We start from the raw sequence: 18,028 nt of genomic DNA, 5'->3' as shown, positions 1-18,028 counted from the left end.
CGGTAGTGAAAAAGAAGCGGTTATGGGTGAGCGGCGGTTTCCTCAGTAAAGGCGGGCCAGGCAGCAGTCACGCATCTCAAGCACCAATCTCCTACTTGGAGGGAAAGGGGGAAAGGGCAAGGAGGAGCTGCGTTCCTATGGGGGCAATCGTGAGAACATTGTGGAAGAGACGTGCATGGTGCTTTGCCAAAGGCGAGACCCGTTCGTCGTTGATTGTGATCGAACAGCAGTCATTCAGTGATTTGTCAGAAGGCAGTGTGATACATTTAGGCCGCACTGAAAGCGGGCCACAGAAATGGGGCCACTTCATGCGTCCCCTCAAGGTCTCAACAGGAGTTGCTGCTTGCAACCTCTAACAATGCCATTTTGCGAGTAAAAAGGCCACAATTATAGTGCCGCTTGCACTGAACGCTGTATTACGACCCGTGGAGGAGGAGGGCATTCAATAAAGTGTTTTCTTCCTCACTCTCTACAAGAATTTGTGTCCCTTGATGACACTGTGAGCACAAATATATGGCCGTGTTATGTCAACACCATTATAGAATATGGTGCTGGTTACGTCCGTATATTTTCAGTGTGAACGCTTCTTTGATTCAAACACGATTTTTTTCCTCCTTAGCCAATTCTGCGCAAATAACAACTGAAGAACATTAAGGGAGCAAGTTTGTTTTTACGCTAGGGATTGCAAACATAAGGCGTGAAGTGGTATTTCCGTGTAGCAAGTGATATTACAGCTAAATGTCTTCAGCAGTATTCACCACTTTAAGCAAATACCATATTTTCGCGATTTGAAGCACAGCGCAAGTCTATCTACACCCAACGCCCTTGCCCCCCCCCCCCCCCCCCTCCTTTCCCTCTCACTCGTAATTTCGCAAAAAGAAATATTGGGGAAAAGAAAGGTCCGAGAGGACTGCAGAATCTGCAGTGGACAGGCGCAAGATTTTCACCGTGAGCCTAGAAAGGCTTTCTCTTTAATAAGTGGTCCACAGGAAAGGAAATAAAGGCCCACTGAATGCCGCACTTGTTTCTGGGGACACCTGAAGTCTTTTGGGGGCACCACTGAGTCCATACGCCGGTGACAGGCTTTTCGCGTAATGGGGCCAGTAAAGCTTTCGCTTTAAAAGTATGCACGCGAATCTAACCACCACCTTTTTGCGAGGAAGAGAACAAGGCAGCCAGGGCACTTGTTCGCTGAGTCCCCGAACCGGAGCAGTCGGAGTCCCAAGATGGCACGGCGTCCGCCTTCCATGTGTTGTTGCGTAATGACATTGCACGGCAGCTGAAGGCACGGAACTCTCAAACCCGGCTCAAAAGACCCCGATAACTGTATATATCAGCTTGTCGCCACGTGTACCTGTAATCAGAGGCCAAATTCGGCGAAGCTCAGCAGGTTTCGCAGGAATCGCGAGCCCGCGTTGCTTTGTTTGGTGTCAGCTGTTTGACAGCTGGTCGGAAGTTAAACTAATACGTTTGAAGAGGACTGCCACGTCTTGAAGTACAAGCGAACTGTAATTGCGTTTGTCGAAGAGGTTTGTCAAATTGTTAGCCTAAAATTTTATTTCTCGGGCTCATCTCATCAAGATGTCGTCGATAAAAGTGGAAAGAAAAGAGGGGAAGGGAGGGGGGGGGTGTAATTTTAGATTTTTAAAATCTAAGCACCCCCGCACCCTTATTTTCGGCATTGCGATAGTCAAAAAAAAAAAAAAAAAAAAGGGCGGGGGGGGAGAGGGGGGGGGGGGGGGGGGAGGGAGGTGCTTAGGATCGAGAAAATGCGGTAAGTGGGCATAATTATAAGTGAAATGTCCTTGTTAAGCATCCGTGATGGTTTCTGGCTTCTTTGAATGCTATTTAACTCTGAAGCAGTGCTAAGAAATGGGATTGATTCACATGAAAATGCTTAGGGTTTCTTTGAAAAGAAGACCGCGGTTATAAGCCTGAGCAGCGTTATAATATAAAATATTATAACCTGAACAGGTTATAATACGAACAACAAGCAGAGTGCATTTAAAAGGGAGAGGCGGGGTCCTGGTCGCCACCTCCCTCTAAGAGAGAAATTTTACAATGAAAAATCTTTGCAACCCCCCCCCCCCTTTCTTCTCTCTCTCTTTCTCTCTCTTTTTTTTTTTTTTTTTACGCGAAATATGCAAGAAATGTAACACTTCATAACATTGTGTTTTGAGAATGCGAGCGATAGCATTAAAGTCTGCTCGGAATCCTCCGTCAGTGATATATACTCCCCGCTTGTATACTGTGCAGTCGCCGATATATACATACGATCCTTGGTTGCGCTCTCCGCTTCGCCTAGCGAAGCACAAACTTTCTGGACGCCCCACAGACCCTCTCCGTAGCTACTCGAGCATGCGGTCTGCTCACCAAACAAGTTGACAAGTGCGCAATGGACGAACATTCTGGCCGCCCCGTGAACTCTGCGCGGTTACTCGAGCGTGGGCCATCCCCACCTAGCTCCAGACAAGTACTACCGCTCTCCCTCGATCGACGGTGCGGCCGTCACTACATGCTCTGGGCAAAGCTCAGAGAGTTTGTCGATGCAGACCCAATTAAGAGCCAAGCTTTACGACAGTCGACGTCAAATGAACCAGCACCAGTGACTGTATAGTGGTTCCAGATGGCCGCACTGATTCTTAAAGCAAAGGTGTGCACTCAGGACTTGTGTTTCAATTAATCGGCCAGCGAGCGCGGCGGAGGTCTCGAATTATTTCGCGTTTGCGTCTGTATCAGCCGGTCTGTTTATGAGACTCATCTTCGCCCAGTTTGCCTTGTGCATGGTTGCGGGCTACGCGATGTTGTGCCAAATATGTGTACACTTGAAGAAGCTCGCACCATCGGTGTTGTGCTCGCGCTACGCGATGTTGCGCAATCGGACAGCAAATTCTAAGGAGAGGGGAAAAGTCCTGGTGTCATTTTGGACTAATCGAAAATTAGGAATTCGGGACACCATCCACTCAATAGCTTGATAGAGCTTGATAGAAACGTCATGTCAGATGCACTGTGATAGCAATATCTATGCATCAAGAAGTCCGCAAGTAAGAAGTCCGCAGGACCAGACATGATTCCCAACAAATTTTTAAAGAGATACTGCGAATGGGTTTCACATTTATTAGTTAAAATTTTCTCGCTTCCATTGGATGAATGCGCTGTGCCGAGTGACTGGCTGTTGGCAAGAGTTGTATATACCCGTATAGAAATCTGGAGACAAATTATGTGCTAGAAATTATCGTTCTATATCAATCACATCTTCTGTATGCAAATTGCTAGAGCATATTGTCTGTAAATACCTAGTACAGTACCTTGAAAATCATAACCATCTTTACAGCAAGTAACATGGATTCCGCAGTCGCCTCTCAGCAATCGCACAATTATTCGTAACTGTTCGCAGCTTTGCCGCAGCCATTAACTCCAAAGAACAAGTCGACCTTATAGCGTTAGATTTTTCGAAAGCCTTTCACAAGGTGTGCCACGCAAAGCTTGTTGAAAAAATGTACGCGTTTGGCACCGATCCCTACATTATAAAATGGGTACAATCCTATTTACATAACTGGAAGCCATTCGTTGAGATCGATGGTGAGCGTTCAGCAACCTTAAATGTGTCCTCTGATGTGCCGCAAGGGTCCATTCTAAGACTGATTTTATTTTTGTTATATTTATTGATATTGGAAAAGACATACATCTCTCTGTTAAAGTGCGACTGTTCGCCGACGGTTGTTTATTATTTTCTCGCGTTAAAAATGTTCACGATCAGGTTTTGTTAAATGAGTCTCTGAGAAAGATTCACAGATGGTGTCTTCAGTGGGCAATGAGTCTTAATCTTGCAAATACATTTAACATGACCGTTACTAATAAGAAAGAGCATCTATAGTTTTCCCATGCGCCATCAATAACACCGAAACAAAACACGTCAACAAGGTGCAGGACTCGGTGAGGCTATTCAAGCGGCCCCTCGTATACTCACGCCAAGTGAAGCGGACTGGGAGAACGTCCTTCGCGCACCCGACCTGGAGGACAATTAGCGTCTGCTCATTCGCCGGGCTGAAGCAGCTGCGAGGGCTATTGGGGCCCTGGACAGAGGGTACCACTCCCCGTCCCTCAACATATGATCGCCATATCAGAAAATAAATGTTTTTCACTCACTCACTACCTCGGCGTCACAATCACTAGCAATCTAAACTGAAGTAAACATGTAAACCGTATGTGTGGTTTGGCTCAAAACCTAAAACTCGTGTTCCTAAAACGGAAACTTAGAAATGCTAACCCTGATGTTAATCTTAAAGGTCAACTCCGGTGGTTTTTCCATCATTTTCTGTTTTGCATTGAATTACATTCCTCGGCACGTCCTGACTCCAACACAAAAAAACCGTTTTTGGAAATTCCAATTAGAAGTATTTTTAAAAAAGAAAAACAGAAACTCGAAACCGAAATTGCTTTCACGGCCAGAAACGACGTCCCAGGTGACGAAATAATGACGTCACACTCAGTATTAGAAAAACACTCGTACGTGCATTGGATGGTGAAAATTACGTATGGAAATCGTGAAGCATTGCATAAAATGTCTGAGGTAGTTCAATATAAGCCTCACAATTTCATAATCATGCGGGAAATGGACAGTAACGCCGGTATACTGTTTGTGACGTCAGAAACTCAGTGTTGCCGGCAGAAATAGTCTTAACTTAAGCCATGAAAACAACATATTTTAAAGTCGTGTTGCGCGCGAGCGGATTATCGTACGGCGCCCAAATTTTGTAGAATGCGTCAGGACGGAGAGGAGAATATACAGTAAAATTTCTATTAGAATATTCGAATGTCAAAAAACCTCCGGAGTTGCCCTTTAAGGCATATAAAACTATCATCCGTCCATCTTTGTAATATGCAACCATAATCTGGGACCCCTATCAGCAGTACCTTATTGATAAATTAGAACGGCTACAAAGACTTGCAGTCAGATTTATTTTTTCCGCCTACCAACGACACCAGTTGGGAACAGCTCTGCTCGCTTTAGCGCAGCTCCCAGAACTAAGCACGAAGAAAAATAGCCCGGATGAAGATTTTTTTTTTTTTTTTTATCAACTGTATAGCGGCAAATTAAGCCCCGATCCTGGCTCGTGCCTTCGACCTCCTGGAAGACTATCGCCTCGTATTAATCACTCATATGCAGTTATGACCTACACACCAAGAGTTGATGTTTTTAAATATTCTTTTACCCCAAAAACAGTAATAGAGTGGAATAACCTTCCCCCGCAACTAGTTGTTGGCACTACATCAACAGAGGATTTTGTAAAGAAATTGGAAACATGTGTCAAATAAGAACTATGCTTTATTTTATAAGTGTCAGTTCCCTGCTTGCTTACAGGTATTGTTATTCCATCCTTGCATGACTTGTATTTTTATTCATTTATTTATTTATTTACCTGTTCATGTATGTAAGAGTATTTTGACAACTAATCGGAGAGACAATGGCATGAATTCTTTAAAATATAGTTCAAGTTTCTTGGCCACCTTACGGATGGATGGATGGATGGATGGAATATAGGAACGTCCCCATTGAAACGGGGTGGTAGCAGCAGCTATCATGCTCGTTTTCTCCATATCTTAATTATTGATTTAGATTGGTTAAATAAACCATCATTCTATTTATTAAATTTTTGTTTCTGCATTACTAACATTATGTCACTTCTCTGCTTTTAAGCCACCAATCTTCCAGTCACTTTTTGCTAGTTTCCACCGCCGATTTATTCACCCGGCCACTGGTATCTCTAAACCCAGGAGCTTCAGAAACAGTGATTGCGCCTGCATCAACTTCCGAATGGATACCATTACATTAGAGTATATGGTCAATTGTTTCCCTGGAGTTACCACATAAAGCACCATGCGTCACCTCCACTGTCAAATTTCTTTTTGTAGCTGCGTGCTCTAAGGCACCCTGATCTATCTTCAAAAAGCAGGGCACTACCTCTTGAGTTATCAAAGAAATCTTCCTTTCTGATCTGCATTTTCCACTTTCGGCATAATTCCACACTCTGTTTCTTTTCCATCGAATTTATCCAGTTTTTACTTGTGTGTTTTTTACCTGTTGCTTAATGCTCTTTATTTCTCCATCCATGTGACAAGCATACTTACTAGATAGTTTCCTAGTTCTTTACCTCCATTGTGAGTCAACGTTTTTTTAAGTACAGGTATTTAAATACTTTAGCTGCCCATCTGTTACGTCCAATTTCCTCAGGCGTTCCTCATATAATATCTTACTCTGAGCTTCCCGTACTTCGAAAGATGCCCAGCCCATATCTCCCTGTACCGCCTCATTAGTAGTTTTGCCGTGGGCACCCAGTGCTAATCGTCCTACGGATCTCTGGTTCATTTCTAATGTCGACTGTACCTCTAATTTTAGGCACAAAACCGCATTTCCGAAAGTAAGTCCGGGCACCATAATTCCTTTCCAAATACCCCTCAAAACCTCATACCTATTGTATCCCCATAATACCTTATGCTTTATTATCCCGGCATTCCTTCGCCCTTTGGCCTTAAGTGATTGCTCATGCTTTCCAATGTATGCCAATCCTTCGTTTACTCATACCCCCAGATATTTATATTCTGCTACTCTAGGTATTTCATGGCCTTGTATTTTAAGACCCTGATCAGTTGAGCTGTTGAAAATCATCAGACCCGACTTAACTGCGCTAAAACTGAAGCCTAGAGCGTCCCCTTCCTCTCCGCAATACTTAACTAGAGTTTGCAGTTCTTCCAGACTCTCAGCTAGCAGCACAATATCGTCTGCATACATCAAATCGGGGAGGCGCTGCTCTACCGCTTTTCCACCTAATCTATCATCATCATCATCAGCCTGACTGTACCCACTGGAGGGCGAAGGCCTCTCCCATATTTCTCCACTTAACCCGGTTCTGTGCTAGCTGCATCCACTTGACCCCTGCGAACTTTTTAACCTCATCCGCCCACCTAACTTTCTGCTGCCCCCTGCTACGCTTTCCTTCCCTTGGAATCCAGTTTGTTACCCTAAGCGACCATCGGTTATCCTCTCTTCGCACTACATGGGATTTGAGCCCCGGTCCTCTTGCATGCGAGGCGGACGTTCTACTGCTACGCTACCGCTGCACCACCTGCACCACCGAATCTATATGACAGGTTAAAACCTATAGGTTACTGTCTTGTATCCTCCGTTCCAGGTTTATCATATAAAGCACGAACAGCAGCGGTGATAGAGGACAGCCTTGTCTTAATCCTTTGCATACTTTGACTTCTTCCCTATACTTCTTATCCTTTCCCACGTAATTTCTACTTTGTTATCCCGGTATATTTCCTGTAGGAACTCTATTATCTCATAACCGATACCTTCTTCTTTTCATATGTTCCACAGGAGTTCCCTGCTTACGTTGTCGTACGCCCCGTTTATGTCCAGGAAGGCCAAATACAACGGTCTATTTTCCACTCTAAATATTTCGATGCATTGGGTAATCACGAACAGGCTATCATCTAAGCGCCTACCATTTCTAAAGCCGTTCTGAAGTTCTCCGAGTATCTTGTTACTTTCTACCCATGCTTGCACCTTTAATTTCACCGCCTGCATGACCAACCTGTACATAACAAATGTTATGGTAATCGGCCTGTAGGATTTTATGTGCATCCTTTCTCCTTTCCCTTTATAAATCAAATTCATTTTACTCTGCCGCCAGCTGTCCGGAGCATTTGAAGGCAGCAAAACCTGGATGTCCGATCGTGCTTTCGTTCCCATGCCCTCGAAAATTTCAACTGCCAAACTTTGAGGGTTTAGGGGGGCTAAATTACGATGCGCGAATAATGCTACAACTTTTTACCAAAGAAGATGGAGTATGGGCTCACCTTTCTATTATTTAAGCTTTAAAGTTTCAGAACAATTAAGAAAAATGCCTAAAATAGAAATTTTCAGTACACACGTTCCGTCTATATAGGACAATATATAAGCCAACTGGTCCAATGTTGCTCGTTGGTTGTTTTGAGCCCGAGTGGTCTAAGCATGGTAGTTGTAGGCCGGAAGGACATATGTGATCGCATTTCAGCTATTTCCGTGAATGTGTTTTTACGCATGATGTCAGCGCGCTAATCTTGAATGTTCAGTCATGCGCCACGTGATGGCAGCTAAGGGCACTACAAGCGCTTGCACCAAATTCCTAGTTAGGGCGGCAAATGTTGTGTAATTAGTGACCCGCGCCCCAGAAACTAGCAGCAAATGTCGTCTGACCTTCAAGCCTTTTGCCTTCAGCGAAAAGACCAGACTCAAGCCCAGCCTTATGGGACACCTTTTAACTTTGAGGCAACTGTGGGATAGTGTATCCGTTATTGACATATTGATGTCCCAGTGGTCTGAGCTTCGGAGACGTAGCCAAACTTTTCCTTGTGAAGTTGGTTCTTCGTTCACAAACGAGTAATTGAGGCTGCCATAAAAAAATTAATTCAGCGCGTTTTTTTACTAAAAGCATCAAGAACCTGCAAGCTTCCCGATGGTGATCGATCTGCGGATAGCTTTATTATTATTGTGGAGTTTAGAAATAGGTTCAAAGACAGTTTCTCAGAATTTACCCAAAATATCTGGGGGTCCATGGGAAAGCTTATAGGGTGCCCTTTGAATAGAGAAGCCGCGCTACCCCATCTGTAAATGAGGGACCGCCGTTCTTCGCCCCCCCCCCCTCCCCTCTATTCCGTTGCCCCTCTTTCGCTTTTGTATTTCTGTAGCTTTTGTGGCGATCGCTCTGTTCGCTGCATTCAGCCCTAGAGGACTCCCTGAACTGTTCGGCGATAGAGTTACTATATAGGCTATATGGTAACTACTCGGCGGTACCAGAGAGATACGACCGGGAAAGTGTTCAATATTAGTGTACTTCCATATAGGCGCTGGACAGTCTTCATGATCGTCTCTTCGCTCGGTAGTGCCCAGAAGATTTGTTTTATACACAACGACCCCATAATAGCCGCCGACTGTATTTGAGCCAACCTCTGCTATAGAGAGTTCGATGAAAACGATCTGATCAGCCGCCCTGTTTAAGTAAGCAACCAACGAGGATAGGGTACAGTTCAATTCCACATGTGTACCTGAGTAAGTGCAGTTACATGCAATTCTCGTGAATCAGCGCTGTCTCGGTTTACTTGACTATTTTTCTGCACTGGGAAGCTATTTGGCTTCTTATTAGAGATTCTGAAATCTCACTCACGAAAAAAATTACGAATGTCCGAAGCCACAGATGAGAAAAGGTTCGTGTTTACTGTTCTGTGCGTTTAATTTTTTTTTTTTTTCTCCATGCAAAGGGACCCTAAAATATTTTCGGAACACGACCCCCACGGAAAACTTGAAATTGTCCCAGCTTGAGCACGCCTTCTGACACTGAGATGTCCACAGGGGAGTTCGGACAAGTAAATTTAGTGCGCACCCTTCAGCTCGTGGCAGCATGCACAGACATGTCAAGAAATTAGGACGTCTTTTTCTGTACGTTTGACACACGACAATCTTTTGGTTAGTGCGCGCGCCCGCCCGCACGCACATGCATACGCACACAAACGCACACATTCAATGTGTGCACGAATTGAGGTCACGTCAAGAGCCGGCTAAATGGAATAAATGGCCTTGCAAAGCCTTAGGTATTTTTTGGGCTCTCCAAGGCAAAAAAATGAGAGACAGTGAATAAATTCAGATTTTATTGTTATACGCATTGTTCATTCATGCATGAACACTACAACATCTCTCGAAACAATAAGAATTATCACAGGATCGTTCAGTGATGTGTACAGATACCGAGAATTCACAGCATTAACAAAACACTGAATATGCAAGTAATAATAAACATTTAGATTTTGTCATGTACTTAAATAGGAACTACTTACAATATATAAAAGGAAGAGCGGACAACAGTGGTTTTGTAGGCGCAATTTCAAGTATTTAGTATTATGTCGCTAGACATATTGTCGCCACTTTGTTTTTGAAGTGCCGGAGTGTAAGACCGAAGTCTAATGTTGCCAATATGAACCCACGTATTGGCAGCGGTTCCTTCTTTTTGGTCGGTACAAAAGAGCGCATTAGGTCGGCCAATTAGGACACGGTCTGTTTCTCCGTCAGCAGTGTCCAGGAGGTGTCAAAGTGCAGAACAAATGGAAATGTTTCGCTGTGTGCAAAACAACCTCGGCGCCTCGTCATTGTTCTATGGCGCACTCACCACCACTGTCGCTCGTCTTCGTTTCAATGACACGGAACGAAAAAAATAAAAATAAAAGAGGACTCAATGACATAGGCTGGGGTCTCACACATAACAACAGGCAAAGACACGACACAGTATATTCTCGCAGCAAAGACATAAACTCTGCACAACACGACAGGCTGCTGACTATGTACAATGTGTATAATGCGTTCCAAAGTACACGGAGCAGACGCGAGGACCTGTACAGTAGGTCTGATTTATTTGGTGTGAGCCAACTTCTTTTTTCTTTTTTCCTTCGCCGGGAACGCAAGCGATAAAGAAGAAGAAAAAGAAAGAACAGGAAAAAAGAAAGAAAAAAGAAAAACCGGACTCATCTCAAAGAAAATGCAGGCCTCGGAAAGCAGCATGCTCGCTTTTTCGGCTTTCCGAAGCGATTCGGCTGATCACTGTTCGGGTAGTTCTCGGCGCGCGCGTCGCTCTTCACGCAGGGCATGCAGTGGCGCTGTAAGCACAGTAGTTCGCTTGTGCGTTTCGTTGCAGCTGCGTGAAGTCGTTTTTGTGGGGATTCGACCCTCACGCCTCCCGCTGCGAGAGCGTCTCATTTCAAGTAGCCCCACAGAATAGCTGCTGGCGCTCTAAATTTCGCTTCTGGCGCGTGATTTGTACAACGTATAGTACAAATAGTATCTGCGTGTAAAAGCAGAAAACATAGCCTGATGGGCTCGCAGAAGTTATAAGACGTAAGTTATATAAGACGTTCGCGCTAGCGTTATAGCTGACATATACAGCGCGTGACAACGAAAGACGGATATGCCATGATCAATTTGTCGCACGTTTATTATTCCCCCCCCCCCCTCTCTCTCTCTCTCTCTCTCTCTCTCTGGTCGCTTCACTGCTGGTTTTTTCTTTTTTTTTTCTCGCACATGGAGTTCATCAGCGTGTGGAACGCCTTGGCTGAACAACGTGGAACACGTAAGCCGTTCTCGTTAGTGTGTTTTGCGACTGTCCAGCATTATTGAGCAACATTCGTCGCCCGCGTATGCACTGCATAGCGCACAGGTTTTCCTAACCACTGTGTATTTTTTTTTTTTATTTTTTGCGCGACACTCTTGCCTCTTGCACCAATATACAGTACCAGAGAGAAGCGGCATGCTTGCGCAGAGAGAATAAATAGAAGCGCTAAGCATGTAATAAATTAAGCACGAACAATCATAGCGTTGCACAAATAATTTTCGAACAAATAATGCACGCGCATTGCCAAACATTTCAGCATGTACAGAACACTTCGAACCGGTGTTTACAGTGAAGTTAGCCTTGCTAAACTCTGGACGAGTGATATTTTGGTGGTAATTTTATATTAGGTGCATCGACTTATTTTCCAAGTCATTGGCATTGTTCTCGCGAGTCTCTTTATGCTCTCCACACAACAGCAGGCGTGGCCGAACCGAGGGTAAGGGCGACAAGAAGAAAAATATATATATAACAGAACGGCAGAGAAGAAAGAGACACTCTGTGGATACAGTGCAACATAGCCGAAGCCTGCCGGCGGCTGCGCGTGCTCGATATGCCCGTAGACTTCTACAGAAATGTTTGGGCGGGATGTGGCGTATATTTACACGAAAAAGAAAAAAAAAAAAGCAGGCAGTTGCAGTCAGCACACGTATGTACAAGACGAAGTCCTCTGCATCGCAGAAGGCCTCGTTGACCAGGCCAGTGAAGTCGTTGCCAACCGACTCGTGGGTCTTCCAGAGCTCCGTCCCCACTGATTACACGGCGCGCCAAGCGCAACTGCGGCGCACACAGCTTGTGTATACGATCCGTGAGCATTTCGTGTGGCGTTGTAGGCGAGGTCTCAGGGGGGATTGCACACAAAGCGGTGCCGGGATTGTCATGGTGACCGAATTATCATTTGCCGAGGTGGCTTACTCGCGGCCAGGCCACAATTGGGTTCTGCCCTGCACGTCTCCTACCGTCACTATACTCGATTTAGTAGCGATCATGGCGCGTCACAACATGCGGCCACTGCTCTAACCTAATGGCTGCAGGTTTCGCTTCGAGGGGAAAAGCGTTTTTTTTTTTTTTCTTGTTTTCTGCGCTTATATGCGACACAGTCAGTCATCAACACAGGCTGCAAGAACAGCTGCAGTGACAAGATAACGTTATGTTCTTCGTGGCAACACTCCAATCAATTTTTTTTTTTCTTTTATGCCTCGTAAAACTATAGGGAATATGTTTACTTTCGGTATCCGAAAGTATGTACGGCATTCAAGCGAAGTAAATGATAAGGTGAGCGCGAGTAAAATTAGAGTTGACGCTCTGTATTTTGTCTACGCACGAAAGTTAAAACTATGATTCGTTAACCTCGGTCTCAAATATTTGCGACATGTCTCCGTAAAATTTTAAGAATGGATCTTTTCTTCTTGGTGTTATTATCGCGCCTTTACTCGCCGTAATGCCGTTTCCGGGACTGATTAATATGTGCTTGTCGAGCTTACGCTTTTCTACACCACATAATACATGTGCCCGTTTGAAACATGACCGACTGTGAGCATGCCACAGGGAGATTACCGCATATTGTAAGTATTAATATTCTAAATTCATTCTTATATCCCTTTCTCATTTGCAACTGCCGCCTTTGACGTCAGAGTTGACGTCGCGGGCGGTGTTTTCCGGCTGGTGTGGATTTAAAAGGCGCAGTTGAGAAATTAAAAAAAAAAAAGGAAAAGATTGTAATGAGCAAAGAACGCTTAAAAAAATACAAGCACAGTGGTGCATGCATCACTTATCGTTTAGGCAAAATTTGAAAAAAATTAGACATGGCCAGTATATAATATTGACAGGCCTGCCTTATAATAGGACGACTAGAAACTGACCAATAGTACATGTCCAATATAGAGCCCCATAACAGTAGGGATATAAACTGGCCAGTGCCTCGTAGCTTGCAGCCATGCCGCTAATTTTCGTGATATTTTTATTTACCACCATATTGCTAAGGTCGCTTATTGTGCCGTTTTCGTACGAGAAGCTGCGCTCCTCAAGGTATTTATCTACGAGTGCCAATATAAGCCAGGTTGCTAACTCAAGCGCCATTTATAGCCTGCACAGCGCTTACGAATTACGCCGCAAATCAGGCAGGCTCAAAGGAAAAGCCAGTTCATTCACCCCTCTCCCATATCTAAACTGGGCTTTTCTTTCGTTCTCTTTTCTTTCTATTGTCGCGTCTTGACATGTTAACTGCGGTATATGCCAATGCGCCGGAGAGCACGCAACGAAAAACAAATATATACGCATGTTGTTAAGTTCGGAAACAAAAGAACGACGAATCCTCGTCGCTTGCGTCTGTCGGTCACCATATAACGGCGATCAAGTGTGTACTTCGCAGGAAACTAGAGCGAAATAAATACTCTTATCAGGAGCGTCTGAAAACTCCCGGCCACGTCGCATGGTCGTGCACACGAAGGGCAAGCAGTGGCTGGCTCTGTCAAAGATCGAGGCGGAAGGAATAAGGGAGGCATAAATGGCATTTAGAAAACAGAGCACACTGGGCGCACAGTTCGCGGGTTCGCGTAGTGGCTGCATGTCTGTGTGTTTGTGTGTCGTGCGCACCTTGCGACCTGCCGCAGAGATAAGCGGCAGAGAAGCACAGGATAGCAAAGCAGTGGCGACTGCGGCGTCGCCAACGCACTGTCCGACGAGTTACCCGTAGAAAGGCTGTCTCTGCACATGGAACCCATAGAAGGTATCGACAGTTCTTGCGAGAACCATTTCTTGGACTAACCGAGAAGACCGCGGCGCTAGGCTCACGGTCCGCTCGCAGCCTTGTGGATGTCCTTCTTGAAACTGCTGAGATCTTGTATGTTGTCCAGGAGGGTCTTGTGAATGGTGTGGATCTTGGCAGCATCCATGTCCTTTTTGAGCTCTTCCATGTCCCGTTTGAGTTTCGCGCGTCGATTCTGGAACCAGGTGATCACCTGCGCGTTTGTGAGTCCCAGTGACTGCGCGATCTCGTCCCGGTCGGCGGGCGACAGGTATTTCTGGTAGAGGAACCTTTTCTCCAGCTCGAAGATCTGGTGGTTGGTGAACGCCGTTCGCGACTTCCGCTTCTTCTTGACCGGCTGGCGGCCGTTGAAGGAGCCGCCGTTCTCTCGGGAGGCATCTGCAACGAAAAAAGTATACGATGCATGAGGTTCGTTCGTCGCCCCCTTTTTCACGCCACAAACAATCGAAATAATTTGCGTGCGTTTTGGGGTAAAACCCTCTTCACGAAGAGGGAAATACGCGAGTAGGGCGCACAGTCCACATACAAAAGCCAAAGGGATGAATCGGGTTACGCTTGTTTTGCCCCTAATGACATGCATTCGAAGTTTTGTTGACATTGTCGGTATTGCTACTGAGTCGCGGTCTGTGACACGCGTGGAACGCCGAAAAAAAAAAAAAGGCAGTTTTGGCAGCCACGCCGCGAAATAAACTGCATCCGAGTTAGTGGCATGTTACTGGGATTTGAAAAAAAGATTTGATATTATTTATAAATACAAATATACCTTCGTGGCCATATAGTATACTTGAAAGGCCAACTCAAACACGCAGTGCACAGTCAAAAGTCTGGGAAGTCAGGAGTCAGCGCGATCAACGTTTTCAAAATATGGCGATGTGTGCATGACATTTCTTTTCTTTTTTTTATCTCCTTTTTTTTTCATTTTTGTCGGTATGCTGATTTTTCCAAAAACTGCAGCGGTATTTGAAGATAATCATTGCGTGACTCTGGCGTCCGAATACATGAGCACCACAGCTTTGGGGAACGAGAAACTCAGACGCATGTTGCAGTGCAGTTCCTCGCGGCGCCTCCCCTGTGTGCGTATGCAAACCGCTGAGAAAACTTCCTTCCCGCTTTTCGAGACGCGCGCTGCGAATGCCAATTCGCGGAACCCGATATGCACTCCGCACAAGTGTCAGCGGGCCGGTGCTGCAAGACGCACACTGTACATGATCCGTGGTGGCAACGTCTTAATGGAGTTCAAGAAAAGCCGAAGGCGTTTGCAACCGCGGAACGGGGAGCGACAGGAGGCGGGGTGGCGACCGCACGACACGCGCCATTCAACGGCACGGTCTCGCGCGCTGCCCCGGACGCTGCCGCCGACAATAGTAGTTTTCGGATGAAGGCTTGATTTATGACGTGCCCCGGTGCGAGAAGGCCCGCCCCGTTCTGGTCCGGAGAGCGCAGTCCGCATCAGCGCTCGATTAGCAGTGCCCTTGTTCATCCTGCGGCGGCTTTTGGGGCCCGAAAGAAGCGTCTTGCGCGACAGTCGGCGCCTTTTTTGCCCGAAGGACCCCCCTCCACCACTAAGCCCTGCTCACATTGTACCGCGTTCTCCTCAGAATGCTGCCTTGTTCGGTGATGTATCGACTTCACGGCTTCGCAGCTCCGGGGAAGGCGAAAGAGACCGGCCCTCAACCTGCGGCCGTGCCTAAGCCCCCTGCTTCGACTTGACGCCTTTTGAAAGAGTCCGATTTCCTTACGGCAATTTGCTACACGAGGAGGTGGCCGCAGAAAAGAGAAAGAGAGGAGCCGGAGCCGGCGATGACAGCGGGGGACCTCGTCACCTTAACCGCGTTTCTATGAACTCGGTCGGGTCCATCGTGTGCACGGCGGCCAAATGCGGCCGGGCCGCTCCGCATCATTCAGCGGATGCGGAGTGTGACAAATTCACCGCTTTCAACGTGTCTCCGCGGTAAGCATATTCACCGCTTTTCAAAGCAAGCAGGCACTCATGTAAAGTGCAACTGAAAGCGGACAGCGCTGAAGTTGTTTGCGAATTTCGTGAGGGAAAAAACATGAACTGAAATTGAAGAAACTCTACGCCCCGCAGTTATACGGCGTAATTTGAAACGCGGAAGTGTCGAGCGCGTAAATTTGTCGTCGTAGCGCTCGATCTGCGAATTTTATGATACCAGCCAACTGGGTGAGCTCATTTCTTAGGACGCATTCATTTGGGGAGTATTATATGCCCGAAAATATGGAGATTAGCCCCGCTAAAGCTATGCAAAGTTATCCAGTCCTCAAAACGAAACCATCAGTGAAACTTCCTTTCAAGCAAACTGTCAGTTCATTGTCGCACACAGCGTAGCTCTGGAGAATGGTTATCACCAAAACTTAGTTCTCTAATAAGTAGTATGAAAACCTGAAAACAGACTATTGTTGTTTTTCATGCGTGCCTCATACTCTTATCGTTTGCGGTATAGCTTTGTGTTGAAGCAAACTCTTGCTGTTAGTGGCAGTTACCACCTACGGTTGGTGCCAGTGTTTCCATTGGCGAGGCTGCCTGCCGAGGCCATCAGTGATGGGAGCTGAAGAGGGAGAGCGAGTCGGAAAGAGCGGCTGGGAGCGGGCGGCGCGTTCTCAAAATGACTCATCCCTCAGTAGCGCATTTTCGCGTGCGCGCACGCGTCGGCGGGCGCGGCCCGCGATGTGAGACAGCCATGGTGTGGTGCACGGCCTCAGGAGGAGTTCCACCCATTGGAACTAATTATCTCGCCTCAGCTCGACTTCTTAGCGTCCTCCCCTTGCTCTCGGGGCGCATCTACTTTCCGGCCCGGAAACGAGACCTCCTCACGGTGCGCGCCGGCGCTGCACGCTGACAAGCGTCGGCCTGAGATGACAGCGGCGCAACGCTCCGCTGCGGCGAGGAGGACGCCCAGCACAGCGGACGCTGCAGGCACGCAAGCCAAGAGCTGCGCTCGGCGGTGGCCATCCCCCCACCCGAGAAGAAGCAGGCATGCCGCGGTCGCTCACGGGCTCTGCGCTACCGTTGGTAGCTTCGCACGATGCGGACGGTGTCATTTATTCCGCTCAGATAAGTTGGGATCAGTGCAGCCATTTACTTAGCTGCGAAAAGGAGAGGCCTTCTTTTCCATCCATTCTTCGCTTAAATTCAAGCTGCTCTGGCCAGCGAGCGTGGATGGCCTATGCGATGTCAGTGACCTCGAGGCAGAGGGTACACGGGGCGCCTGGTTACGTCCCAGCCAACGTAATAACCGCCCTGGGTTGGAAACCTTCCTGGTTTACAGAGACGTAGTAGTTTACCAGTTGCTGTTCATATATACGGAAAGCGTACGCAGAAATTTAGCATTATGTACTGTGTCACCCGGGTGGCATCTGCTGCTTTACCAAACACTCACCCCACGAAATTCTTTCTTGCGCTCTCTCGCTCAGAGCTCTCACCTCGGCCGCCAGTTTCCCAGACCTGTACTCTCGAGAGAAAGGACTCAAGTTGTGTTGACTCGCGCCTCATTAGGAGACATGGGCGCTACGCCTTGATGAGTAGCCCTCGTTATCCGCGGCGTCGCGGGCGAAAGCATTGTTGACGACTCGAGAGTTGATTATGGTGTCGTGTGTGCCCGACCTGGCGGCTAATGTCCCTTCATTCGAGACGCGGTGAGATGACGCCGTACTCGCCGAGAATAATGACGGGTAATTTGCCGCTTCCACGCTTCGACGTTAGGCTCAGCGTTAATCTCCACGTTTTATTCTCTTTCTCCTCCTTGCTTTCGCCAAGCCGTGTTAGCGAGAAAAGCGCGCGTATGACTTCAACGACGTCACTTTTGCACGTGTGGCGTTGTGCGCCTCTTATAGCGCTCTCCAGCAGGATACGCCCATTTTCCTTTAAAACTGCAGCACCTCAAGGCCGGTTGCAAGCAACTGTGAGCAGTGCAGGAAAGCTAGCCTACAATGTCATTGGATCGTTCCTTTATTTTTATTTTACGGTAGCAGACAACACAGCTGCTGCTAAATACACCTACTTGAAACATGGCTGAAAGGCCCCACAGACTAAAAAAGACTA

At 46.7% G+C, this 18,028-nt stretch overlaps 1 protein-coding gene across 1 annotated transcript in view; it reads right to left on the bottom strand.

Annotated features, from left to right (window-relative positions):
* Positions 1–13,990: 13,990 nt before the first annotated feature.
* Positions 13,991–18,028, bottom strand: part of LOC146205634 (transcription factor LBX2-like) — a 67,527-nt gene continuing 63,489 nt past the window's right edge. Inside the window, exon 2 of the mRNA XM_084586939.1 lies at positions 13,991–14,346. Within this exon, the coding sequence (XP_084443065.1) occupies positions 13,991–14,346 (356 nt within the window). The remainder of the gene's footprint in view (positions 14,347–18,028) is intronic.

Source organism: Amblyomma maculatum, chromosome 1, assembly GCF_055883805.1.
Source record: "Amblyomma maculatum isolate TAMU_Amacu chromosome 1, ASM5588380v1, whole genome shotgun sequence".
Lineage (NCBI taxonomy): Eukaryota > Metazoa > Arthropoda > Arachnida > Ixodida > Ixodidae > Amblyomma > Amblyomma maculatum.
The sequence above is the reverse complement of the archived record's forward strand: the minus strand, read 5'-3'. Positions and strand labels throughout refer to the sequence as shown.